General features: G+C 43.3%; 1 protein-coding gene across 5 annotated transcripts in view; it reads left to right on the top strand.

The window, feature by feature from the left end:
• Positions 1 to 27647, top strand: part of LOC101155983 (neuropathy target esterase) — a 42370-nt gene extending 14723 nt beyond the window's left edge. The window contains exons 16-37 of one of the 5 annotated variants that reach the window (XM_020699764.2): positions 5611 to 5688; positions 5777 to 5982; positions 8839 to 8970; positions 9044 to 9167; positions 9882 to 9995; positions 10073 to 10148; positions 10211 to 10360; positions 10543 to 10606; positions 11671 to 11839; positions 11914 to 12096; positions 12175 to 12293; positions 12372 to 12528; positions 12659 to 12775; positions 12852 to 12921; positions 19454 to 19570; positions 20988 to 21104; positions 23220 to 23368; positions 23457 to 23609; positions 23692 to 23808; positions 24687 to 24774; positions 24930 to 25069; positions 26452 to 27647. In XM_020699764.2, the coding sequence (XP_020555423.1) occupies positions 5611 to 5688; positions 5777 to 5982; positions 8839 to 8970; positions 9044 to 9167; positions 9882 to 9995; positions 10073 to 10148; positions 10211 to 10360; positions 10543 to 10606; positions 11671 to 11839; positions 11914 to 12096; positions 12175 to 12293; positions 12372 to 12528; positions 12659 to 12775; positions 12852 to 12921; positions 19454 to 19570; positions 20988 to 21104; positions 23220 to 23368; positions 23457 to 23609; positions 23692 to 23808; positions 24687 to 24774; positions 24930 to 25069; positions 26452 to 26526 (2715 nt within the window). In that variant the 3' untranslated portion in view covers positions 26527 to 27647. Of the gene's footprint in view, positions 1 to 5610; positions 5689 to 5776; positions 5983 to 8838; positions 8971 to 9043; positions 9168 to 9881; positions 9996 to 10072; positions 10149 to 10210; positions 10361 to 10542; positions 10607 to 11670; positions 11840 to 11913; positions 12097 to 12174; positions 12294 to 12371; positions 12529 to 12658; positions 12776 to 12851; positions 12922 to 15212; positions 15970 to 19453; positions 19571 to 20987; positions 21105 to 23219; positions 23369 to 23456; positions 23610 to 23691; positions 23809 to 24686; positions 24775 to 24929; positions 25070 to 26451 lie in introns of those variants that run through there. The other 4 variants (XM_020699767.2, XM_020699766.2, XM_020699768.2 and 1 more) reach the window with 4 other exon arrangements.
• The last annotated feature ends 313 nt before the right edge of the window (positions 27648 to 27960 follow it).

Here is a 27960-nt window from a genome sequence, read left to right as displayed (position 1 = left end):
GTTTGTTATTTTTGTTGTTATTGTTGTTTGTTGTTGTTGTTGCTTGTTGTTTGTTGTTGTTATTTGTTGTTATCTGTTGTTGTTTGTTGTTATCTGTTGTTTGTTGTTTGTTTTTGTTGTTTGTCGTTTGTTGTTGTTTTTTATTGTTGTTTGTTGTTATCTGTTGTTTGTTGTTGTTTTTTTATTGTTGTTTGTTGTTGTCTGTTGTGGTTGTTGTTGTGTGTTGTTGTTTGTTGTATTTTGTTGTTTGTTTTTTGTTTTTGTTTGTTGGTTTTTGTTGTTGTTGTTGTTAATGTTTGTTGTTGTTTGTTGTTGGTTGTTGTTTTTGTATTTTGTTCTTGTTTGTTGTTGTTTGTTTCTGTTGTTGTTGTCTGTTTCGGTTGTTGTTGTTTGTTGGTTGTTGATGTTTGTTGTTGTCTTATTGTTGTATTTTGTTTTTGTTGTTTGTTGTTGTCTGTTGTGGTTGTTTGATTCTGTTGTGGTTGTTGTTTGTTGTGGTTGTTTTTTTGTTTGTTGTTGTTGTCATTTTTGTTGTTGTTGTTGTATTTTGTTGTTGTTTGTTTGTTGTTGTTGTCGTTTTTGCTGTTTGTTGTTGTCGTTTGTTATTTTTGTTGTTTGTTGTTATCTGTTGTTGTTGTTTGTTGATTGTTGTTGTTGTTGTTGTTTGTTACTGTTGTGGTTGTTGTCTGTTGTGGTTGTTGTTGTTCTATTGTTGTTGTTCGTTATTTTTGTTGTTGTTGTTAATGTTTTTTATTGTTGTTCGTTGTTGTCTGTTGTGGTTGTTGTTGTGTGTTGTTTTTTGTTGTATTTTGTTTTTTGTTTTTGTTGTTGTTGTTAATGTTTGTTGTTGTTTTTGTATTTTGTTGTTGTTGTTTGTTGTTATCTGTTGTTGTTGTTTGTTGTTGTTATTTTTGTTGTTTGTTAGATGTTGTTGTTTATTGTTGTTGTTTTATTGTTGTATTTTAGTTGTTGTTTGTTTCTGTTGTGGTTGTTGTTGTTTTTTGTTTGTTTGTTGTTGTTTGTTAGATGTTGTTTATTGTTGTTGTTTTATTGTTGTATTTTGTTGTTGTCTTTTGTTGTTTGTTTCTGTTGTGGTTGTTGTTGTTTTTTTGTTTGTTTGTTGTTGTTTGTTATTGTCTGTTGTTGTTGTTGTTGTATTCTGTTGTTTGTTTTTTGTTTTTGTTTGTTTGTTGTTGTTGTTGTTGTTAATGTTTGTTGTTTTTGTATTTTGTTGTTTTTTGTTGTCTGTTGTGGTTGTTGTTTGTTGTCTGTTGTGGTTGTTGTTATCTGTTGTTTGTTGTTGTTTGTTATTAATTTTTTTTGTTGTTGTTATTGGTAATGTTTTTGTTGTCGTTGTTTGTTGATAGTTGTTGTTTGTTGTTTTTGTTGTTGTCTGTTGTGGTTGTTGTTTGTTTCTGTTGTTTGTTGTGGTTGTTGTTTGTTGTTGTTTTTGTTGTTAGTTGTTGTTGTTTGTTTCTGTTGTTTGTTGTCGTCTGTAGTGGTTGTTGTTTGTCTGTTGTTTGTTGTTTTTTGTTGTTTGTTGTGGTTGTTGTTGTATTTTGTTGTTGTTTGTTTCTGTTGTTTGTTGTCGTCTGTTGTGGTTGTTGTTTGTTAGTTGTTTGTTGTTTTTTTTGTTGTCTGTTTTTGTTTGTTGTTAGTTGTTGTTTGTTCCTGTTGTTTGTTGTCGTTGTTGTTTTTTGCTGTTGTTTGTTGTTGTCTGTTGTGGTTGTTTTATTTTGTTGTTTGTTGTCGTTTTTTGCTGTTGTTTGTTGTTGTCTGTTGTGGTTGTTGTATTTTGTTCAATTTTTTTGTTAGTTGTTGTTGTTCATTGTTTTTGTTTTATTGTTGTATTTTGTTGTTGTTTTTTTTTTCATTGTTTGTTTCTGTTGTGGTTGTTGTTGTTTTTGTTTGTTTGTTGTTGTTTGTTATTGTTGTTTGTTGTTGTTTGTTATTGTTGTTTGTTGTTTGTTTTTGTTTGTTGTTGTTTTTCGTTGTTATCTGTTGTTTGTTGTTGTTTGTTAATTGTTGTTGTTGTTAATGTTTTTTGTTGTTGTTATTGTTAATGTTTTTGTTGTCATTGTTTGTTGATAGTTGTTGTTTGTTGTTGTCTGTTGTGGTTGTTGTTTGTTGTTGTTTTTGTTGTTTGTTTTTATTTGTTGTAAGTTGTTGTTGTTCGTTATTTCTGTTGTTGTTGTTAATGTTGTTTATTGTTGTTTGTTGTTGTCTGTTGTGGTTGTTGTTGTGTGTTGTTGTTGTTTGTTATTGTTTGTTGTTAGTAGTTGTTTGTTTCTGTTGTTTGTTGTCGTTGTTTTTTGCTGTTGTTTGTTGTTGTCTGTTGTGGTTGTTGTATTTTGTTCAATTTTTTTGTTAGTTGTTGTTGTTCATTGTTTTGGTTTTATTGTTGTATTTTGTTGTTGTTTTTTTGTTGTTTGTTTCTGGTGTGGTTGTTGTTGTTTTTGTTTGTTTGTTGTTGTTTGTTATTGTTGTTTGTTGTTGTTTGTTATTGTTGTTTGTTTCTGTTGTGGTTGTTGTTGTTTTTGTTTGTTTGTTGTTGTTTGTTATTGTTGTTTGTTGTTGTTTGTTATTGTTGTTTGTTGTTGGTTGTTTGTTTTTGTTGTTTGTTGTTGTTTTTCGTTGTTATCTGTTGTTTGTTGTTGTTTGTTAATTGTTGTTGTTGTTAATGTTTTTTGTTGTTGTTATTGTTAATGTTTTTGTTGTCATTGTTTGTTGATAGTTGTTGTTTGTTGTTGTCTGTTGTGGTTGTTGTTTGTTGTTGTTTTTGTTGTTTGTTTTTGTTTGTTGTTAGTTGTTGTTGTTTGTTATTTCTGTTGTTGTTGTTAATGTTGTTTATTGTTGTTTGTTGTTGTCTGTTGTGGTTGTTGTTGTGTGTTGTTGTTGTTTGTTATTGTTGTTGTTGTGGTTGTTGTTGTTTTTGTTTGTTTATTGTTGTTTGTTTCTGTTGTTTGTTGTGGTTGTTGTTTGTTGTTGTTTTTGTTGTTTGTCTTTGTTTGTTGTTTTTTTGTTTCTGTTGTTTGTTGTCGTCTGTAGTGGTTGTTGTTTTTCTATTGTATGTTTTTGTTTGTTGTTAGTTGTTAGTTGTTGTTTGTTTCTGTTGTTTGTTGTCGTTTGTTGTGGTTGTTGTTTTTCTATTGTATGTTTTTGTTTGTTGTTAGTTGTTGTTGTTCGTTATTTCTGTTTTTTGTTGTTAATGTTGTTTATTGTTGTTTGTTGTTGTCTGTTGTGGTTGTTGTTGTGTGTTGTTGTTGTTTGTTATTGTTGTTTGTTGTTGGTTGTTTGTTTTTGTTGTTGTTGTTCATTGTTTTTGTTTTATTGTTGTATTTTGTTGTTGTTTTTTGTTGTTGTTTGTGTCTGTTGTTTTTGTTGTTTGTCTTTGTTTGTTGTTAGTTGTTGTTTGTTTCTGTTGTTTTTTGTCGTTTGTTGTGGTTGTTGTTTTTCTATTGTTTGTTTTTGTTTGATGTTAGTTGTTGTTGTTCGTTATTTCTGTTGTTGTTGTTGTTAATGTTGTTTATTGTTGTTTGTTGTTGTCTGTTGTGGTTGTTGTTTGTTTCTGTTTGTTTGTTGTTGTTGTTGTTTTTTGCTGTTGTTTGTTGTTTTCTGTTGTGGTTGTTGTTGTCTGTTGTTGTTGTTGTATTTTGTTGTTGACGTTGTATTTTGTTGTTGTTGTTTGTAAGTTGTTGTTCATTGTTTTTGTTTTATTGTTTTTGTTGTTAGTTGTTGTTGTTTGTTTCTGTTGTTTGTTGTCGTCTGTTGTGGTTGTTGTTTGTCTGTTGTTTGTTGTTGTTTTTGTTGTTTGTTTTTGTTTGTTGTTAGTTGTTGTTGTTTGTTTCTGTTGTTTGTTGTCGTCTGTTGTGGTTGTTGTTTTTCTGTTGTTTGTTTTTGTTTGTTGTTAGTTTTTGTTGTTTTTGTTATTGTTGTTGTTGCTTGTTGTTATTGTTGTTGTCTGTTGTGGTTGTTTGTTGTTGTTTTTGTTTGTTGTGGTTGGTTTTTGTTTGTTGTTGTTGTTTGTTTCTGTTGTTTGTTGTCGTCTGTTGTGGTTGTTGTTTTTTGTTTGTTGTTAGTTGTTGTTTGTTTGTTGTTGTTGTTTTTTGTTGTTGTATTTTGTTTTTGTTGTTTGTTGTTGTTTTTTGTTGTTGTATTTTGTTTTTGTTGTTTGTTGTTGTTGTTTTTTGTTTGTTGTTAGTTGTTGTTTGTTTTTTGTTGTTGTATTTTGTTTTTGTTGTTTGTTGTTTTTTATTGTTGTTGTTGTTTGTTTTCGTTTGTTGTTGTTGGTTTTTGTTTGTTGTTGTTGTTTGTTTCTGTTGTTTGTTGTCGTCTGTTGGTGTTGTTGTTTGTCTGTTGTTGTTTTTTGTTTGTTGTTAGTTGTTGTTTGTTTGTTGTTGTTGTTTTTTGTTGTTGTATTTTGTTTTTGTTGTTTGTTGTTGTTGTTTTTTTGTTAGTTGTTTGTTTGTTGTTGTTGTTTTTTTGTTGTTGTATTTTGTTTTTGTTTGTTTTTGTTGTTGTTTTTTATTGTTGTTTGTTGTTGTTGGTTTTTGTTTGTTGTTTTTTGTTTCTGTTGTTTGTTGTCGTCTGTTGTGGTTGTTGTTTTTTGTTTGTTGTTAGTTGTTGTTTGTTTATTTGTTGTTTTTTGTTGTTGTATTTTGTTTTTGTTGTTTGTTGTTGTTGTTTTTTGTTTGTTGTTAGTTGTTGTTTGTTTGTTGTTGTTGTTTTTTGTTGTTGTTGTATTTTGTTTTTGTTGTTTGTTGATGTTTTTTATTGTTGTTTGTTGTTGTTGTCAGAGCAACATGTCACCTCAGCATCTGAATTCCCTCCCAAATGATCTAGATTTTCTTTCACATCAGTTTTAAACTTTTTATGTATTTTACTCATTCATATACAAACTAAATTAATTTATAGCTTTAGTGCTTCTCATGCTGTGCAATTAAAACTGGAGGAAACTTTTGACCCAAATACCTGAACTGTTCATTCTGTGTTTAAGAAATGTCAACACGCTTGACCTTTTGACCCCTTAAATCCTTTCCACCTATGTGTTTTTGTCTTTTCGGTTATCGATGCATATTTGCATCAATAGGACTGAGGTGTTTTTGTTATTTTACCGTTACACACCTGTAAGTATTTGTTGCTATGATATGTCACGTGCACGCCCTCTGTGCAGTCAGTAAGTGTGGCGTAAGGACGCCGTACGACAGCATCATCCGTACGTCATGAGTGCGGGTCACTTCCATTATCCTTATCAATACTTTAAGATACACGCACCACACACCCCACAGTGGTACGATCCATTTTCATGACGTGCCTTGGAGTGGACAGGTGAGACTCACCTGCGCTCCCCTTAAGTCGCAGACCCTCCACGGACCCCGTAGGGGTCAGCCCCCGTTTGGGTCAAGCCCAGCATACGGTTCCTTGAGTCCTGGCTTGTAAGGCAGAAGCAGCCAATCCTCCCCCCTGACCTCTGACATGTCTGCAGAGCGTCATGGGGAACCATCTGCGGTCCACTTCCTAATGGACGTGTTCCTGCAGGAAACTGGAGCAGAACCGGCTCGCTTCCGTTAAGTTTCCTAACTGTTGTCCCTGCCTATGCCCCCCCCTCAGGACCCAGCTTTGTTAAAGGGGAAAGTGAGTCTGCATCATGCAAAAGCTGGAGCTGTTTTAGCAAGACAGGGAGACCAGGTATGTCCCCGGACCCCCTCCCACAGCCCCCCCCCCTCCGTGTGCAGCTGTAAACCTGTCTGCTTCTCTTCCTGACTCACCTGTGAAGGACGTGAGTCTGCACTTTGTCTTGTCTGGTTGTCTGCACGTCTACCAGCGGATGATCGACAAACAGGAGGCCGTCTGCTTGTTTGTGACGCTCCCAGGAGAGATGGTAGGCCAGCTCGCCGTGCTGACCGGAGAGCCGCTCATCTTTACCATTAAGGCTGTCCGAGACTGTACTTTCCTGAAGATCTCAAAGTCCGATTTCTATGAGTGAGTGTTTCCTCTCTGCTGAACATCCAGTATCCGTGTCTGTACTGTGACGCTTACGCTGAACAATCATCTGCACTGCTGTCTGTTTGGACTTTTATTTCCTCACACGAGTGGTTCTCAAACTGTGGGGGTCACTGTTCTCCCCCAGTGTGACACAAATACCCCACTGGGGCAAAAAGAAGTTACGTTTCTCCAAATGACAAAAGGATCCATGACTCTAAAGCCTAAAATCACGAGGAGTTTTATAGCTATGATGATCCGGAGCTCTGCCCCCTCAGCCCCCTTCACCCACATGCTCATGTTGTGTGGCATTACATGTGCTAGAAAGCACTAGGGCAGGAAGTTCTGCCCCTTCACACTAAGGCTGCATTTCCACTGCATGGTTCAAGTGACCCAATTCCCATTTTTCCTCTCATGTGGCACAGATGGGATCTGACCGGTGAACGTGGAAGCAGGACAAAAGCGCATGGATTCTGATTTTCTCAGATCGGATTCAGGCCTCATTCATATGTGGAAATAAATCGGATACCAATCAGATCCGTGCATTAGCGTGTGCCATGTAGAAGACAAATGGGATATTCCCCAGTAAATGTGAGTCGTACGTCAGTGACGTCACTTCAGGACACCACCCACTGAGATCACATGACTTATTAAGGTGCTTTTGTGCTGATGTTGCTGTTGGAGGACAGCTGGAGCCCCATCAGCTGTTACCTTTCAGCCTCAGGCTTCAGACCGTAGTCGGAAACTGCTATTATTTCCGGTCGGGACGCAAACGGTAACTAATGAAGCGGGACACCGTTGCTCTGGAACAGGCTAGAAGCCGTTTATTCCTTTGCTTGGATCAAACCGTTAGTACAACGTCTGCAAACACTTCCTCTTTTTTTCTTCTCCCGCGCTTCCCCTCTCCTGCCTCATCCTGGAGCGCCCAAGGCCACGCCTCCTTCCGTCGCTGCGTTGCCTCCATGACAACAGCAGTCACACAAGGGAAACACAACAAAAAGGGGGGGGGGGGGTTCACCATGCTAAACGTTTGCCGTTTGGACCAACACGCATCTTCTAAATGTGCTTTACTGTTATGTTTATTATTAAAGGTCTGCTCGCTCATAACTTCTTAAATCCGCGCGGTCAGTGCTCAGGTCTGCGATGGCGGAAATGCTGCTACGTTAAGTAGTCCTCAGGGAGGGGCTCATGAAGACCCGCCCCTCTTTCTATCAGGGAGGGGCTCATGAAGACCCACCCCTCTTTCTATCAGGGAGGGGCTCGTGAAGACCCACCCCTCTTGCCATCAGGGAGGGGCTCGTGAAGACCCGCCCCTCTTTCCATCAGGGAGGGGCTCGTGAAGACCCGCCCCTCTGTCTATCAGGGAGGGGCTCGTGAAGACCCGCCCCTCTTTCCATCAGGGAGGGGCTCGTGAAGACCCGCCCCTCTTTCCATCAGGGAGGGGCTCATGAAGACCCGCCCCTCTTTCTATCAGGGAGGGGCTCATGAAGACCCGCCCCTCTTTCCATCAGGGAGGGGCTCATGAAGACCCGCCCCTCTTTCCATCAGGGAGGGGCTCATGAAGACCCGCCCCTCTTTCCATCAGGGAGGGGCTCATGAAGACCCGCCCCTCTTTCTATCAGGGAGGGGCTCATGAAGACCCGCCCCTCTTTCCATCAGGGAGGGGCTCATGAAGACCCGCCCCTCTTTCCATCAGGGAGGGGCTCATGAAGACCCGCCCCTCTTTCTATCAGGGAGGGGCTCATGAAGACCCGCCCCTCTTTCCATCAGGGAGGGGCTCATGAAGACCCACCCCTCTTTCCATCAGGGAGGGGCTCATGAAGACCCGCCCCTCTTTCCATCAGGGAGGGGCTCATGAAGACCCACCCCTCTTTCCATCAGGGAGGGGGCCCACACAGTTTCTTTCGGTAAAGGGGGTCTTGCTCCAAGCAGTTTGAGAACCACTGAATCGTCTCGACTTTCTCATTTGGTTTAGTTTCTGTATTTCAGGCCTGTAACGTTTTCCTGGAGGTTTGATGACTCGGCTTCTTTATAAAACCTTTAGTGGACATTCATGCAGTTACAATGCTAAGGGAATTGAACCCTTCACTTCCCTTAATAACCTGGATAACAGACAAACCACAGCTGACTGATATGAATTTCTTCTGATGGGGATGATGGTTCATCGTTTCTTCAGTGCAATCAGAGAAAGTAACTCAATATGTGAGTGAGGGTTTGAATCCCAACATGCAGATGACGTTTGTTGACGCTCAGTGTTGTTTTTTTGGTCGGTCCTGTGTCTCTGTGGACATCTCAGATAGGATGAATGAGCAGATTCCCTCAGACCTGGACCAGACTAAATCCTGGACCGGTTCTTTCTGAGCACGGTGAAGGAAGAGGATGCCAACCATTGGCCATCTTGTTCGGAAATGATGTGTGTTTTTTTTAATGTTGTAGATTTTTTGGAGCTTTTGCTTCTGAACTATAGACGACCTCCTGATCTTTACTGTTCTGCTGAACTTAAAATGACTGATTAGTTTAGAGATCAACAGTCAGACTTCAGTCCGGTGAGATCTGTGGTTTCTGTGGGAACATGTCCTTTAACAGAATCGGCTGTAAATCCACATTTACAGCCTTTTTACTTGCCTGAAATGCAGAAACTAGCAGATAATTGCTGAGGATCTAAGTTGATGAGACAGAGTGGATGTTGTTCATGCCGTCTGCTGTGAAATCTCCAAATGTTTGTTACAAACTTCATTTTGTAGCTTAACATTGACGGCGCTCGTGTCATGAGCGCCACTCATTTTCTGATGCTGCTGTCACCTGCTGCCCCTGACGTCAGCGCTCTCCTCTGTGGCTGTCTGCTGCCCCCTGCAGGATCATGAGGGAACAGCCCAGCGTGGTTCTGAGCGTGGCCCACACCGTGGCCATCCGCATGTCGGCCTTCGTCCGGCAGATGGACTTTGCCATCGACTGGATGGCGGTTGAAGCGGGCAGAGCTCTCTACAGGTACTGCAGCTTCTCTAGAGCATTCCCTTCAGAGGAAGCCCCTCTGATGGATGCTTCTGCTCCTCCTGTGTAGACAGGATGACCCGTCAGACTGCACCTACATTGTCCTGAATGGACGTTTACGCTCCGTCATCCGAAAGGCAAACGGCAAAAAAGAGCTGGTTGGTGAATATGGAAGAGGAGACCTGATTGGTGTGGTGAGAAGAGTTTCCTCTTGATTCTGCTGCATGAACTAAACCTGTGTTTCTTATGGTTGTCGTTCATTAGTGAGCTGCTTGGGAGGCCCTGAAGTGCAGATCACATCAACACAACAACATTTTACAGATTAAAAAAAGAAAAACAGGACTTTTTCAAAATTCCAAAAACCAAAATGTGGAGAAAAAAAAACCTTCCAGAGAACAAAAGTCATTTCCAGAAATCAAAATTAAATGTAAACAAATGAAACAAAATAAGAAAGGTGGGAATTATGGGATGTCACTGAGTGGATGATGGTGTTTGGGTTTTGAAGAAGATGGAAACCAGAATTGATGGAGTGGGCGTGGCCAGAAGCTCCAAGAAACTCCTGTCAGAAGATATCGTCATGCAGAAAACAAAAGTCCTCCTCCAATCAGCGACATCCCATAATCCCTACCTTTTCTGGCTTCTTATGTTTGGTACTTTTTAACATTTCATTTGTTTTCCTGGAAATGACCTTTATTTTCCGAAATGTTTTCTTTTGTTATGACTTTTTTGGGCTGTGTTTTGATTTCTGGATTTGGTTGTTTTTTGTTGATTTGTTTGGATTTCTTTAACTGTCTTTTTTTGCATGGAGTGATTTGTTGTTGGGATTTGGACTTCAGGGCCACCGTAGCTCTGCTCGTCCGGCTCCTTCACCCGTCTGTCCGTTAGTCAGAGTCCTCTTCCTCTGCTAGGTGGAGGCGCTGACCCGGCAGCCCAGAGCCACCACCGTCCACGCCGTGAGGGACACAGAGCTGGTCAAACTGCCGGAGGGAACCCTGAACAACATCAAGAGGCGCTATCCTCAGGTGGGCGGGTCCTGCTGCCACGCCCCTTCAGTTTGGTGCTCTGGATGACACAAAGTCATATCTGTGTCTGTGTCCAGGTGGTGACCAGGTTGATCCACTTGCTTGGCCAGAAGATTTTGGGGAACCTGCAGCAGGGCCGTGGGCCGTTCTCAGGTACCGCCGCTTTAGAGTCAAGCTTTTATGGCTCTGCTCTACTCTCTATTTCTGCCCTGCAGGTCCGGCTCTCGGCCTACCCGGCGTGGCATCAAGTGCAGATGTCACCAACCCCGCCAGCAACCTGTCCACCGTGGCGGTGCTGCCTGTGTGTGACGACGTTCCCATCAATGCCTTCAACCTGGAGCTCAGCCATGCGCTCAGCGCCATAGGTAACGCCAGCGCTTCACGTCCCTCTTCCACACGTGACGTAAAACAGAGTCTTCATTCACCACGACCGGTGCAGATGCAGATTTCCCAGCAGGCTCGGCTGAAGGGAAGGATGATGATGACCTTGTGACTTGTCTGGTTTCATTCTTTGATGGTCTTGTTGGTTCCCCTCTGGCTGCTGCAGGGCCCACTCTGCTGTTAACCAGTGACATCATCAGAGAGCGCCTGGGAGCTTCTGCGTTGGACAGGTGGGTTCAGTCAAACTGACCTTTGCAGTTTCAGTGCTTTAGCTGCGTGCTGGTTATGCTGATGCAGTGGTGGACCGTCACACGCCCGGGCCTGCAGTCGTGCTACGTCTGAATCCCTCAGCCCCTCATTAAGCATTTTATGCCTCTAAATAAACGGAAGAAACAAAACAGTAAACAAACTACAGCCGGCAAAAAACACTGAAAACAACCACAGACATTTGGAATATTATTTATGATATTTTCATTTCACTCAATAAAATGGGATTATTTGTAGACTAAATCCGTCCTCCTCTCTGTCCTGCTGTCCATCAGCCTGTCATGTAGATTATGGTCTTCAGTTCCATCATCAGTGCTGAGTCTGTCCAGTTGTGTTTCTGTAGGTTTGAATCCGCTTTAGAGCCCAAAATGTCTGCTGGACAGACGCAGTGGACACGGGGACGGTCAGTCCAAACACACAGATCTGTCCGTCTGCTTCATGATTCACTCAGGAAGTCATCAGTGGCAGACGTTCCTGCTGGATCCTCCATGGATCCATCACAGTCTGTTTTTAACTGAGACACATCCAAAAGTTCTCCTCTGTGTCAAACTGGACAAGGCTGCATGTGACTTCTTGAAGTTTCTGTCCAATCAGAAGCTCTGAATACTGTGACGCTGCCTAAGCTGCTAGAAGGCCCTGCTGACACCAACTCACAATCTGATTGGTTGAAGGAAATGAATGACTCACATTGGTTTTGCATTAGGAGGCCTTCACAACTCATGGTGAAGGTCCTTACCCTGCCCGGCAACAAAGGACAGCTGAAATGTGATTGGTTAAATGCTCCGATATCAAAATCTGTCTCTCTGCAGCAGCAGATCCATCACAAACACAATGAAAGGGAATGGACAGACCGTTTGGAATGATTTCCTGAGTCTGCATGGACAAACTATCATGGTTCAGATATTTTTCAGAGCAGGCCTTGAAGGCCCTGCTGGCCCACCACTGTGCTCATGTAGCACTGATGTGACCCCATGCATGTTCTAACGAGGACTAATGTTCCTGCACATCCGTGTCTCCACACCCTCAGTATTCATGAGTACCGTCTGTCTGGCTGGCTGGCCCAGCAGGAGGACATCAACCGGATCGTCCTGTACCAGACGGACAGCAGCATGACCCCGTGGACTCAGCGCTGCATCCGGCAGGCCGACTGCATTCTCATCGTGGGGCTGGGGGACCAGGAACCCTCTCTGGGAGAAGTATGTGAGCAGACTGGGGGTTGAGGGCGGAAGAGCAGCCGCTGGAATGTTTGCCTGTTGCTTGTTTTGTTCAGCTGGAGCAGATGCTGGAGAACACGGCGGTGCGGGCGCTGAAGCAGCTGATCCTTCTGCACAGAGAGGATGGACCCGGCCCATCCAGGACGGTGGAGTGGCTTAACATGCGCAGCTGGTGCTCCGGACACCTGCACCTTAAATGTCCTCGCCGGGTCTTTTCCAGACGGAGTCCCAGCAAACTGGTATGGAGGACCCGTGGGTTCTCGCCGTTTCTCCTGTGGCGTTTTGGGATGACGGCTGTGTTTCCCGTGTCTGGGCAGAGGGACGTCTACGAGAAGGTGTTTGAGAAGACCGCAGACAGACACAGCGATTTCTCTCGGCTGGCCCGAGTCCTGACCGGAAACAGCATTGCTCTGGTCCTGGGCGGGGGCGGGGCCAGGTGAGCGGTTACTGCTGTTGGCATAGAAGGCGCCGCGCTGACGCAGCGCTGTAAGCTAGCGTCGTCTGTCCTCTGCAGAGGCTGCTCACACGTGGGGGTGATAAAGGCCATGGAGGAGGCGGGGATTCCTATCGACATCGTGGGCGGGACGTCCATCGGCTCTTTCATCGGCGCTCTGTATGCCGAGGAGAGGAGTGCGGTCCGGACCAAACAAAGAGCCAGGGAGTGGTCAAAGGTGCAGCAGATTTCTGTGGCCTTCATCCCATCTTTGACTCCAGACAAAGAGATGTTCCCTAAAAGCTGCACTTTTGGAGAACCTGCAGCTGTTTTCATGTGCAGCTCCTCTGTCTGCTGTTGTCCAACAGGCCATGAACTCTGTCTTTAAAACCGTGCTGGACCTTACCTACCCCATCACGTCCATGTTCTCCGGCTCGGCCTTTAACACCAGCATCTATAAAGTGTTCCAGGACAAGCAGATAGAGGTGAGAGCCTGCCGTCTGTGGTCAGACGTGACAGCCGTAGGTTTCTTTTAAGCTCTGTGGCGTCCTCTGCTTCCAGGACCTGTGGCTTCCGTACTTCAACATAACCACGGACATCACAGCCTCATCCATGCGCGTTCATCAGGACGGTGAGTGGCGGGCGGCTGAGCTGAATGCCTTTACAGGCTTATTCATTCATCTACTGCCTCATGGAGTTTTCCAAACTGGAATCAAGCTAAAGATGTAAGACAGAGTCTCTGTGTCCCAGGACCATGATCCCCAACCCCATTATTTTAAAGACCTTCACACAGACGCCCTCACAGTCCCAGCTGTCCTTACGGTGGATACGCTAAACCTGTACGGGTCACAGTCCTTATGAATACTTCCTAAAACGCTTCCCACACACACACGACAATGGTACGTTCCATTTTCATCACCTGAGCTAACCTGAAGATGCAGCCGCTCCTCTATTTCCCTTCTACGGAACCGGACGACCCAAAAACCCACAGAACCTTTATGGGATCAAACCCTGATTAGTATGGATTCTAGTTTCAGATGACAGTAATCACATTCTTACTTGGCCTAGGTCAGGGGTCAGGAACCTGTGGCTCTCTGTGGTTTAGTAAAATAAATATCCCGTTCTGAGATTGTTGTGGTGCCTGTAACACCATCAGGTAGGGCGGGGGGCAGGAGGGAGAGAGCAGCGTGAGCGCCGACCAGAGTCTGTTATGGGATGGAAAGTTCTTCTGGAAAGACAGTCAGTGGCGACCTCGTAGGGGACACAAGAGCCCCCCCCAAAGCCTTTCCCCCCGCTAAAATGGTAAATAGCGCTTTCTACCCTCTTTCGAAGGCCCAAAGAGCTTTACAGTCACAGTCCCATTCACACACACAGTCACACACACATTCACACACACAGTCACACACACATTCACACACACAGTCTCACACACATTCACACACACACACACACCCACACACACAGTCACACACACATTCACACACACAGTCACACACACAGTCACACACACACATTCACACACACAGTCACACACACAGTCACACACACATTCACACACACAGTCACACACACATTCACACACACAGTCACAGTCACACACACATTCACACACACATTCACACACTGATGGCGGCTCTGCTGCCAAACACACACACACAGTCACACACACATTCACACACACAGTCACACACACAGTCACACACACAGTCACACACACATTCACACACACATTCACACACACATTCACACACTGATGGCGGCTCTGCTGCCAAACACTGGCGCCAGCCTCCCACCAGAGGTGGGATGGGGTTCAGTGTCTTGCCCAAGGACACTTCGACACATGGGCGTGCAAGGCGGGAATCGAACCTGCAATCTTACGATCATGGGTCGACCGCCCTACCGCTGCTCCACAGCCGCCCACTAGACTAAAACCACCCATTTCTGCGTAAAATTAATCAAATGTGCGTCAGGGCGCCCCCACTATCCTGTCACCTTGCTGCTGCGATGACCGTATGCTGCCCTGTCTGTGTAGAACATGCTGGGGGGGAGGGGGGGGGGGGTTGCACACGGGGAAAAACAACAAACAGGTAGAGAGGGGGGCGGGGCTTAGACTCACCGCTTATGATTCCAGACAAACTAACAGCTGCTTCCTAATAAAAAATAGTTGTTATAAATTAAATTAATATAATGTATCGGGTTTACTGGATTAAATAGATAAATAGATAAATAGATGGAGTCTGCATCAAAGTGAATTTGTTTCCATCATCTCATTCATCTGAACTCTGGTGTTTGACAGAAAAGTCTATTCAAGATTGTGGAAAATGGACAAAAGATCAAAGGAAACATCATGCAATTAAACAACTAAATAAATATCCTGACAGCATTTGGAATCAATAAAAGTATTGCTAAATGAACTATGGTGACATGTCGTCAAAAACATTGGTTCTAAATGTTGTAGTGTTGCGGCTCCCTGTGCCTTTCATCTCAGTGGAAAACGGATCCAAGTGGCTCTTTGAGAGGTTCAGGTTTCTGACCGCTGGTCTAGGATCACGTGGATGCAGTGGAAACGTTTTATGGTGACTTCATCGAAGAAAGGTTTATTTGGTAAGAGCAGCAGAAATACTCCCCATCAGACATAAATACCAAATCCTCTCAGGTTTATTGTGTTGACATTGTGTTGTGGCTCAGGACTGTGACCTCGAGTGTGTAACTCCAGGTCAGAGGAGCACCTTTCTATTTCTGTTCACACGTCCCATTCGTGCAGCTTCTAACTGGTCTGACACCTGAACCAGGTGACTGTCAGTCAGTTAGGCAGGAACTAGCAGAAAAGGTTCCTCTGGACCTGGAGTTCCCCGCTGCTGATCTACCAACAGAACTTCCAGAAGGTGTTTCAGGATTGGAGAGGTTCTGTTTCATTTGCAGATCTTGACTCTACCAAGTTTCAGCTGCAGTGCCTTCCTCCAGAAACTCGACCAATCCAGACGCTCTGCCTTGGAGATCTTTGCAGTTCTTCTTCTGAACTGACAGGATGTAGTGTGGGATCAGCTGATCCTAGTCCTGGATGTGAAGAGTTCTTGCAGGAAACCAGTTGCACGTGTTTGCATGTTGGCACATGTTTGAACAAAGGCTCCCCCCCCCCCTGCAGTCGTGTTTCCATCACTCCTCTAGATCTCTTTCTGCCTTCACTAAAGCCCTTCCATGGCCTTTCCTTCTCACTGGTCTGTACCGTCACTATTTGTCCTCCCTGAGTCCCACAGATGTAGACACAGACTTGGCCTTGGTACGGAGTAGTGGTTCAGTCCTCACGTCAGCATGTAGGATCCAGAACACTCTTTCCTCCTTTTTTACTCTTTACCACCTCACAGTTTCACTTTATTGAACGCTGCTTCATCCTTCTTCTGTCTTCTTTGCTACATTCTGTACTTTTCCTTATCATAATAATACTTTTCAGTCTTTTCCTTCAGTCACTTCATGAAATAGTCTCTGAATTATTCAGGGATGTAGTTTCCTCCTGTTGCACGAGATCCACGCTGTTCATCAGGGTTTGTTGGAGAAACGGATCATTTTCCATTGATCCACATGGAATGGAATGGAACGGAATAGAATGGAACAGAATGGAATAGAATCGATTAGAATAGAATAGAGTGGAATAGAATGTAATAGAATTGAATAGAATGGAATGGAATGGAATTGAATATAATAGAATGGAATGGAATGGAATGGAATAGAATAGAACGGAATAGAATAGAATGGAATAGAATAGAATGGAATCGAATCGAATCCAATAGAATGGAATGGAATGCAATGGAATAGAATCGATTAGAATAGAATAGAGTGGAATAGAATGGAATATAATTGAATAGAATGGAATGGAACGGAATAGAATGGAATAGAATAGAATAGAATACAACGGAATAGAATGGAATGGAATGGAATCGAATCGAATGGAATGCAATGGAGTAGAATCGATTAGAATAGAATAGAGTGGAATAGAATGGAATAGAATTGAATAGAATGGAATGGAATGGAATTGAATATAATAGAATGGAATGGAATGGAATAGAATAGAACGGAATAGAATAGAATGGACTAGAATGGAATAGAATAGAATGGAATCGAATCCAATAGAATGGAATGGAATGCAATGGAATAGAATCGATTAGAATAGAATAGAGTGGAATAGAATGGAATGGAATTGAATAGAATAGAACGGAATGGAATAGACTAGAATAGAACGGAATGGAATGCAATTGAATAGAATAGAACGGAATGGAATATAATAGAATGGAATGGAATAGAATGGAACGGAACGGAATGGAATAGAATGGAATGGAATAGAATAGAACGGAATAGAATATAATGGACTAAAATAGAATAGAATAGAATAGAATGGAATGGAATCGAATCGAATCCAATGAAATGGAATGCAATGGAATAGAATCGATTAGAATAGAATAGAGTGGAATAGAATGGAATATAATTGAATAGAATGGAATGGAATAGAATAGAATAGAATAGAATGGAATGGAATAGAATGGAATGGAATAGAATGGAACGGAATGGAATGGAATGGAATAGAATAGAATAGAACGGAATAGAATAGAATGAAATGGAATAGAATAGAATAGAACGGAATGGAATAGAATAAAATAGAATAGAATGGAACGGAATCGAATAGAATGGAATGGAATGCAATGGAATAGAATCGATTAGAATAGAATAGAGTGGAATAGAATGGAATATAATTGAATAGAACGGAATGGAATAGAATAGAATGGAATGGAATAGAATAGAATAGAATGGAATGGAATAGAATAGAACGGAATAGAATAGAATGGAATAGAATGGAACGGAATCGAATAGAATAGAATGGAATATAATTGAATAGAACGGAATGGAATAGAATAGAATGGAATGGAATAGAATAGAATGGAATGGAATAGAATAGAACGGAATGGAATAGAATAGAATGGAATAGAATGGAACGGAATCGAATAGAATGGAATGGAATGCAATGGAATAGAATCGATTAGAATAGAGTGGAATAGAATGGAATATAATTGAATAGAATGGAATGGAATTGAATAGAATAGAATGGAATAGAATAGAATTGAACGGAATGGAATAGAATAGAATGGAATGGAATAGAATAGAACGGAATCGAATGGAATAGAGTAGAATGAAATGGAATAGAATAGAACGGAATGGAATAGAATAGAATGGAACGGAATCGAATAGAATGGAATGGAATGGAATAGAATCGATTAGAATAGAATAGAGTGGAATAGGATGGGATATAATTGAATAAAATGGAATGGAATTGAATAGAATAGAATAGAATGGAATGGAATAGAATAGAATTGAACGGAATGGAATAGAATAGAATGGAATGGAATGGAAAAGAATAGAACGGAATAGAATGGAATCGAATCAAATCGAATAGAATGGAATTGAATAGAATGGAATGGAATTGAATCGAATGGAATTGAATCGAATGGAATGGAATAGAATTGAATAGAATAGAATAGAGTGGAATGAAATAGATTAGAATAGAATCAAATGCAATGAAACAGAAGTGATTGGAATGAAATGGAATGGAATGGAACAGAATAGACTAGAATACTTGTCACCCTACTAGCACAAAATGAAGGCGGCCATCATGTCAAGGCGCATTAGCAGTCATCAGTGTGGAAGCCAATAATAGAAGCAATGCTAAAGCGGTCGGCTCACTACGCTTTAACTTTGTTTTCTGATCCAGACATCTGAGATGGCGGCCAACAAAATGTTGTCGTGCATTGATGTCCACTGATGATGAAGCTGCTTTTTCTAACTGCACTAATTCTATGATTCTGTAAGCGGGCAGCAGGAAGTCATCCTTTGCACTGGTACAAGTCGTTCATCCTGAGGGGACCAGCTTCCTTTTTCTGTTCGTTTAACTCTGAATCTCAGGACAACCGAACCCTCCTGGCTTATGACCATGGAAAGTGTTTTTAGGGAATGCAGGGGAACCGGTATTTACAACATTACTTCATCCAAAATGAGGCTCTTGTTCTTAATGCGGCACTGAGGAACAAATATTCAAATCAAACTTTATTTATAGATCACTTTTCCAAAATGCTTTACATAATGACCAACAAAAATAATAATATAAAAACAAGCACAAAAATTCAAATAGAGCCCCCTCCCCAGACCTACACACAACTCCCCATCCCTTTTTAATGTTGAGGTTAAACATTTGCATTGACCGGGTACTAAGAGTCACTGCAATCAGACAATTTGAAGGTTTTACTTTAACCTCTTCAGACCTGGCGTCCCCATCTGGATTCTACTACCACAGCAGAATCTGATCTGAAGAAGTTTGTAGTTGTTCTTGGTTCAGTCTCAGAGAACCCTGTCAAAAATGCTAATGCCACGGTCCGGGTGAATACTCAGTTCTGATTGGCTGCTGGGTGTGGCTTAAAAAGTGACAACCCCACGCCAATAAAAGTAGTTCTGGTCACCTAGCTTAAATGTTTCGTATCACTGCTCTGGCTTCTTTACAATAAACTTTATCTTCATCATCTGGACACAAACAAACGGTTAGAGGAGAACTTTCTCTCTGAACTGATGCTTTATTTAACACATCGTGATCATCAGCATAGATATCGCTTCCCTTTGCTGCTGCAGTCCAGGTCGTGCCGGCTCAGCCGTTACCATGACAATGCGCCGCACCAAATTGTCCCTTTTTGTGAAATAGCGATTTAAAATAGAAAAGCAAAGTCCAAGAATAAAGTTCTAAAAATTGATTGAATATTTATTTCTTTTGGAAGTGACCATGGTACAAGCGGGATAATTACCTTCAAGATGTCCAATTAACGGCCTCCGTGGACGGTTGCTTTAGCCAAATCTGTTCATTTCTGACAGTGGACACCTCAAAGGCCATTATTCCTTACAAATCAGACAAGAACTCGGGTCTTTTGAGGTTAAGGGAACATCATGCATCAAAGAGAGAATAAACATTTTGTCTATCAATGTCTGTGTTTTTGTTCCATGCGGGATCCTTGAATTCTTCACGGGGCTGGAGGCATTTTTGTTGTGTTTCCTGCTTTTCTCTTCCTTTTGTTCCGTCTCTGACGTTGACTCAGGCTCATTTGATGTGTTCCTACTTCTCCATTTCCCGACAGGTTGTGTCTGGCACTATGTTAGAGCCAGCTCCTCCTACACCCCCTATTTACCTCCCCTGTGTGACCCCAAGGATGGCCACTTGCTTGTGGATGGTTGCTATGTTAACAATGTCCCAGGTCAGAGTTTGAACATCCACTCACCGAAACCTCCTTCTACCCTCCCCTAAGTTGACAGTCAGTCAAAATGATTGACCCTCCTTGTCTTTGTCTCAAACTCCCACACATAACTAACCCAACTTTTAGCAGGTGGACATTGGGAGCCCATGGTTTGGAAGGAAAGACTTAATACAACATATATCCCAAGAAAGAATAATTCGTGCCCCTTTTAGGGCTCCTCGGATCTTATTCTAGTGCCGATCCTTTTCCCGATCAATTCCACCTCAGTTTACTTGGAGGTTCTCCCAAATCCAAAGCCACATACTTTGTTGATAGGATGTTGGCCTTTGCATGTCTCACCATCTGTTGGTGACAGACAGATGCATGATCCTCCAGTCAGTACGGCCGTTTATGCTGAACGGATCTTTCTCTGAGCTGTGATGTTGTCAGTACAAACAACCTTCTTGTGCTTCATTGCTCTTTTGCTTGAGTGACTAGCTGTTGGTTCCCTGTTAGGTTCTTTAAAGTCCCAGCAGAGTTTGGGTCCATTTGGAGGTTGACCTGAGAATAGATGACAAGTCGAGTGAGCAGCAGTTTGTTGAGGTGTTGAGTGTCTCTCCAAACCCCTCATCGTGTGTTCAGTGACCTGAGTCTGCAGGACTGCTCTGCGACTCTGCATGTCCTGTTCCATCTCTGAGACGATCCTGTCCCGTCTGTCCTACCAGCGCCTGTCCTCTCCCCTTGCTTTTCACCTGCATGCAGGGCCTGTGGGGTTCTGACTCCTGTACCTCGATCCTGATTCGGATAAACGTGTTCTGGATCCTGCTGTTGCACGTCGTCTTCCTGCAAAGACGAAAGTCGCTGGAAGCTTTTGGTGGTCATGTTTGTGTAGGACGATCCTGCCACATCATTCATACATACTCCATGCACATTGGCACCCCCAGCTTTTCCTAGTGGTGCTTCTTATCCTTCCAACCCATGCAGCACATGGCCTGCACCTGCCCCCTGCTGGCTAATTGCTCCAATGCAGGACTGGGTAGGCTATTTGCTTTTCTGCGATGTTCACTGTGAAAGATCTCCAAGCGTTGTCATGCCAACATCGTCCTGGATTCTATTAAAGGGCCCTTGTGCCAAACGTGCTGATCCATTGATCAAAGGATCATTTTGTAAATCCTAAGAAGACACTTTTGGTGATGACATAGTTTGGAGATTGGAACCAGGTGTCTGTCTGAGTGATGGTTGTCATTAACGTCTACTTTTTGCATAAGTGGCCCAGGCTAATGAGGTTTATGTGACGGGCGCCACAGCTCAGCCTCAGCTGGGGTCAGCCGCCTTCACGGGCGGATTGCTCTGTGTGCGGACGCTCTAGAGAACTGTTAGCCGACATTGAGATGTTATCCCCCCCTCCGTCCCACTCCCTTCTTCCCTGGTGTGCCAGGCTCTCTGTGGCGCTATGTGCGGGCGAGCATGACCCTCTCAGGGTACCTGCCCCCTCTCTGCGACCCCAAAGATGGCAACTTGCTAATGGACGGTGGCTACATCAACAACCTGCCAGGCAAGTACAGGTGTCAGCTCCTGCCACCGCCCCCACCATCAGTGTCTGCCCCCTGTTTCCAGAGAAGAGGGAGGGGGGACTGTGGGGTTCATTGGTTACTGGTGTTCATGGATACAGTGAAGGTCTGGATGATTAGCCCCCTCTTTAAAAACACAGACAGCTGAAATGACGTCATCACATTTTGGAAGTTTTTACTCCCCAGAAACAAAACCGTCCTTTAGGGTTTGTTGAGTTCTGCTGACATCATCAGTCTGTTTCTCACCACGTAGAGGTTCATCTCCTGAGAAATGGAAGGCCCAGTTCTTCCAAAGGGACCGGGTTCTGAGCTCGCACATCCACTGCAGCTCATCTAACAGGTTCTGGGTCGGCCAGCTCGGATCACCTTCTGACCTGTTTTCAAAGCGTTCCCAGCGCTCTTTTCACTGTGATGACATCGTTTTTAGCATAAATCCAAAAACCTGTTGGCATTGTTGAGAACATAGTTTCTGCAGAGCGGCAGGAGTTCATCACAAATTCCCCTCTGAGCTGTGGGCGGGACTGTTGGCGTGGAGCAACCCCGCCCCCCTTCCCTTCTCCATTGCTGAGAGCTCAGAGTAGGGAGCTTGTGGCCCCGCCCACCTTATTTTTTACGTCACAGATACGATCTTTTCGGCGTTTTTACACCTTATCCTGATTCTCAACAATGTGAGTAAAGAAAGAAATCCTCAGAAATGAGATTTGGAGCTTATTTTGTGTGTTCTCCATCTTTCCATCATTCCATGTTTTAGATCATTCCATCCCGAATTGAAGACGGTGTTTTGGGCTGAATATGTCCTACACCCTGTAAAGAGAATGAACTGAAGTGTTTCACATTCAAACATTGTAATGTCTCTTGTTATTTAGAAAACGGATCCATGTGTGCCCCATGGGGGGGGCTAATCCTCTGACCTTTGCTGTAGACCAACAGACGTCTGTTGGTGACCAATAACCTCTGGTTTAGAGTTTTTTCATCTAAAACCAGAACACGTTTCTGCACAAACCTTAGAGGAACACGTCGTCCATGGATGGCATCAAAATGTATTTAACATTTAAAAAGGATCAAACTCAGCGTTATGTTTGGACATGACGTCATACAGACTGATGGCGGTCATGTGAAACTGCGTGTTCTGGTTTACAGGATGAAGAAAGTCTGTTGTTTACTCACGACAACAACATTCGGATGAACAGCCTGCTGTTATATATCACCAAATCAAAGATTTTCAGCCCTTAAACAGTTTGATGCTCTGTCTTTACACGAGTCACCAGGCTGTTTGGTCGTTTTGTGATGGACATGATGGATCATTTTGGGAGATTCTCTCATGGAGCTGGGCGACAGGCGTGTCTGAAAACTTTACATCAGGGATAAGAATGAGATTTGACCTCTGTAAATGGAATAAAACTGGGTTTTTAGGTTCCTGTTTGACATATTCAAACAGTTTCAGAGTCAAAGCAGGAAGAAGTGGATGCGTATGTGGAATAACTTACCATTTGGAGCAGTTGTTGGAATCCTGTCGCCTAACTCCACTCGTCTTTGTGTCAGACTGATGGAAGTGGAATGCTGGTTCTTGTGTCTGTCAGTGTCTCAGACATGTTACGCCGTGGGGGGGCTGTGTTTGTCTGAAGACCCTTCATCCTCATCAGCTGGCAGTGTGGAAGTATCAAAGGGTCATGGCCCCCAGGCCTTCTATGAAGGAGCTGCTCTCAGCATGGATGTGGTCTTCAGATGAACCCCCCCTGCTCTGTCTGTCTGGGAGAAAATGCAGCAGCATAAAGAACTGATGACACACTTGAGGTTTGTGCTCCTATATATGACCTTCTCTGCTAACATGCCGTCTTGGAGAAGCCGTATGTAGTTGTCCTTGGTTCAGTCTCAGAGAACCCTAACTCTGTCCCGCGGTTAATGGGAGAGGTGGTACCGGAGGCCCTGGATAGGGTAGCTTCCCTTTTGCAGGACTCAGCGGGTATCCTTCATATTACGCTCAGCGTAGTCCGCCTGGGAGTCAGAAAGCTCAAAGTAACGCCGTCGTCCTTCTGCTGCTGCGTTTTGTCCGACTCTGTGACTACATGGCTGTAAAACTATTCTTCCACGTCCAACAGCGGACATTGCTAGGAACACAGGGGCCAGAACGGTCATTGCCATCGATGTGGGTAGTCAGGATGAGACTGACCTTTGTAACTATGGCGACAGCCTCTCTGGCTGGTGGCTTCTGTGGAAACGAATCAATCCTTGGGCAGAAAAAGTAAAGGTACGCAACATCCGAGTACAAGTATGAAGTCTGAGTTGAAAGAGGAAGCCACGTTGAACTGGTGCTTCCAATCAAACCCCTCCCACAGGTTCCAGACATGGCAGAGATCCAGTCACGGTTGGCGTATGTGTCGTGTGTGCGGCAGCTGGAGGTGGTGAAGAAGAGCGCTTACTGTGAGTACATCAGACCACCTATAGACCGCTTCAAGACCATGGACTTTGGAAAGTTTGATGAGATCTACGTGAGTTACATCCTGTCCATCAAGTCCTTTTTGCAACTGCGGCTGTGGTTGGCCCCCATGTTTTAGCGACCCTGTGTTTCAGGACGTGGGCTACCAGCACGGCAAGTTGTTGTTCACGGGCTGGGCTCGAGGCGACATCATCGACAACATGCTGAAGGATCACCGTTCAGCCGACTACAACGACTGCAAGAGAACCGACGTGAGAAGAACCGTGTACTTCCTACCATTGACTGTATCAGAGAACTGGACGGAGTCAGTGTGACGCCATCCATGGAAGGTTCATTAATGCACTTAGTTCAGTCATGATGCGGACAACAACGCCATGTTGGAGCCAGAAATCGCCAGTAAGCAGGGATTGGTCTGAGCCAACGTTTCTATAGCAACCACTCTCTCCAATCAGGAGTGAGCTTGTTGGAAGGCCACACCCCCACCACTGAAAGCAGTCAAACGTTTTGAACGTTAGACGTGAGGGCCAGCAGGCTCCACCTACTTCCATCTGATTGGTCAGTTTGTAACTTGAAAAACTTGAACTACAGAAAAAAAATCATAAAAAGAAAAGTTGATTATGAAGAACATTTTAGAAACGGTGTCAGAGTTTTAGGGTGTATTCAGGCCGGAAGTCCTTTGTTCTGGTTCTAGTCCTGAACGTTGTGTCTGGTCTGCATTCAGACTGGCATCAACTGTTACCAAAACCACGTGACTACAGATCTCTTCAGTCATTGGCCAGGAACTACGAGGGCGGAGCAGAACATCAAGGGAAAGACAGACGTGCTGCTTCACAATCCTTTTCTGGGCCGTTAACTTATCAGACTTTATTAGTCGATTACCACTTTTTAACGTTTTTGACATAGTTAAAAACAATTAAAGCAAAATTTGCTATAATTATATTTATTTCTGCTATTACCTGGCACAAGACATCTTCTCGTGTTTCACATGATCAATGTTCTTTTAAACCTACAAACACTTTCACTCAGTCCAGTTCTCACATACAGTCAGTGGTTGTTGTGCACAAATGTTGTGTCGGTGTCGTGTGAAAGTGACGGTTCTTTATTTCTGACTGAAACTGTTGTTTCCCAGATTGTCACGTGTCCAGCTGCTGACTTCACCGACCTGGCAGAGATCGTGTCCCGGATAGAGCCGGTCCAGACCTACGTAGGCCCTGAAGGTACGAGTGTCTTCCAGCTGGCAACAGATTCACACTGTACAATACATCTGAACAAGTCTTCATCAATTTCAAGGATATTTGATGGAAAACATAGTTACGATACTTTTCAAAACCCTTTTTCTGTTCCATTTGTTGAAAATCTGTGTTTGTTGCAGAGGAGTCCGACTATCTGACGGAGTATGAGGAGGATGGGATGGACACGGTGAGAGAGGCAGAAGGAGAGGAGGAGGATGAGACTGAAGACCCCGAGGATCAGTCCCCCGGAGATTGGGCCCAGAATGGAATCTTCCAGACTGTTAGTGCACACAGACACTCATGGAGCAGAAACCTGCAGCCGCTCGCGTTCACATCCCAAAACGTCCTGTGAAGTTCCTGTCAGGCTAAAAAACCGGTCAAGTCATGTCTGAGAACAGCAGCACATCATATGAATGTCACTGCTTTGTTAATGAAAGACGAGCTCACTGACGTAGAAACCTGACAAAACATTTAACGTTAAAACTTTTAAAAGAAAGAACCAATGGAATCAATGAGGCGTCCTGTCATTTCTGATGATGGACACTTCATTTTACCGCTGAAACCACCGTCACTTACAAAATTAAAACCTATTTATTATTTATACTTAGTCTATACTACTTAGTTTATACTTTATTTTATATTGTTCTTATTTTTTTTTTACAAGAAGCAGACTATTTGATATGCTGCGTTGTCACGGTAACGGCTCCAGAAGCAGCCTCTAGCTCTGCTGCTGGATGAGGACTAACCAGCAGAGGAAAGCGGTTTATCTGCTAAACGTCACCTTCAGGGACCCAAAGCTTCATTTCAGAGGAAAGTTCTCCTCTTCCCGCTTATCAATGAGGTCAAGGAGACAGAAAGACAACAAAGTGTTTGACAGTAAAGTCCACATTGGTGTTGATGGTCCAATGGGACAGAGGTCCTGTCATGTCCATCATGGAGACATTTGTCTTCTGCTGGGATCGACTGTGGAACGACGTCTGTCCACCTATGTTCCACTTTTCTGTTGTCCAAAAAACCAAAAGATGGGTGGTCCTGCCAGAAGACCTGGAACCAGTACCAAGTCTGATGCTAGTTGACTTTGACAGTGATGACATCACGGTCATCACTACTAGATCATTCTAAACGTTCACTACTCTCAGAGGAAACTCACTCAGATCTTCCTGAAAGGTTTTCTAGAACGTGTCCTTCGTTATCTGACTGGAATCATTGATTGGGGAAAAGTCCTTCTTGTTCCTCCGGCGCCGTTTGTGCCGGTGTAGCACAGCAGTGAGCCGGCACCAACATGGCGTCCAACATAACCCGTGGCGCGGCGCCTCTATCCTAGATAGTTGATTGACAGCAGCTAATAGGACCAGTTTTTCATGCCTACACAGACCACGTCTACATGACAGAAACATTTCTGAGGAGGTAGCGGCGCTCCACTCCTGTTGTGGATAAGACACGCCCACTTTATGTAGAAGGTTCTCTCCAACAACAGTAAGACCCAGGTTTTCATGCAGTACAGATTATTGGAAATGATCTCCAAAGTCTTGACCAAAAAGACCGACATGTAATTCTCTGCTCTCCTGTGTAAATATTAATTACTATTTGGTACTCAGATCTACTGCAGTAACAAAGTATCTTTAAAATTCACACCAGTAAACAGTAAATGTTATTTTGCAGGATGAGGAGAAGTCTGTGCGGAAACGCAGGAAACTCACCAGTGACTCCAACGTCTCTGAAGTGTCAGACTGCTGACGGGACGTCCTGGCGGCGCCTGAGGGTCACGGGGTCACGTCCTTCCAAGGCTGGACATGCAGAGGCCATGCTCACGGAGCTCTGGGCAATGTTTGGGTTTTCTGGAAACGTTCATTTTCAAAGCTGTTTCATTGTTTTTGCATGGAGTGGCTTCCTACTGAAACCAGAATTGTGAAGAAGAACTGAGCCCCCGAGCCTTTAGCCCCCTCAGAATGGGGCTCCTGATGCAGGCGGGTGTGATGACGCTGCACTTCAGATTTGGAAAGCTTGGAGAAGCTGAAACGCACCAGAGAGGAGCGTCAGGCCAAAGTTCAGGTGACGTAGAACGGCGGCTGTACTGTACTGTTGAAAGAAAATGAAGACGAGACTGAAACGTAAAAACTGGAGAAGAAAGATCGACTGAAGAAAAGGAAGAACGGCTGAAGAAAAGGAAGAACGACTGAAGAAAAGGAAGAACGACTGAAGAAAAGGAAGAACGGCTGAAGAAAAGGAAGAACGACTGAAGAAAAGGAAGAACGGCTGAGAGCTCGACAGGAGGATGAAGATGGAGATCATCGGTTAAAGCTTTTCACCTTTTCTGTAGGAATGGACGTTCTCAACAAAGGAGGGTTTTTTCTTTATTTGCACACAGTCACACTCAGGACTCTGGGTTTCTGCACAGATCACCTCTGAACGCATAAAGCCGATCTGAGAGTTTACCTTTCCAAAGGATCATCGATGAAATGCTGAAATCCTGAGCCAACCTCAAACTTCAACTGGCAGAAAGTCACTGGAAAAGGGAATTCTTGAATGAATCTACATAAAAAACATATTTATCTATGTCCACCAGTCATTCTTAAGATGATGCTTTGCTCTCACATACATTTCACCACTAAACTGTCATCATTGACAGACCTGCTTTTGTGTTAAAATAGCTTTTGGAGCTAAATCAGGACAGTGGTTTGGTCTTTATTTGATTAACTTGGCTTTAGCTTTTTTGCACTGAAAAATCTAAAGTAGTTCTTTACAGACGGTGTGTCAGAAAATGTTATATTTGCCAAAATCCTGACATGAGAACTTTTAAGGAATACAGCTAGACTAATTTATTATGCATACTGAGAATAAAGACGATGTGCATCCTGTGTACTGTGACTTCATGTCCCACTCCTCAGCTGTTTATCACTGACAGACAACACGGTTTCTATACTTGAAGGTATGGCAAGCAAAAAGAGTCATAAAGAACGGCCTTTTGGCCATCAAAAAGATTTCTGTATGGTCAAGACAAAGAAAGCCTGTTTTCATTTTTAATAGTTTATTAATGTAATGCATGTCAAATCTAAAAGAAACATTAAAAACAACCAGAATAACGCTGTTGCTAAAAGTTAGCAAAAGAAAGAGACAGAAAACACAGAATCTGCCGCTCTGAGTCCAACTCACAATTCCCTTCAATATCAG

The sequence above is a fragment of the Oryzias latipes genome, chromosome 1 (assembly GCF_002234675.1).
Source record: "Oryzias latipes chromosome 1, ASM223467v1".
Lineage (NCBI taxonomy): Eukaryota > Metazoa > Chordata > Actinopteri > Beloniformes > Adrianichthyidae > Oryzias > Oryzias latipes.
The sequence above is the reverse complement of the archived record's forward strand: the minus strand, read 5'-3'. Positions and strand labels throughout refer to the sequence as shown.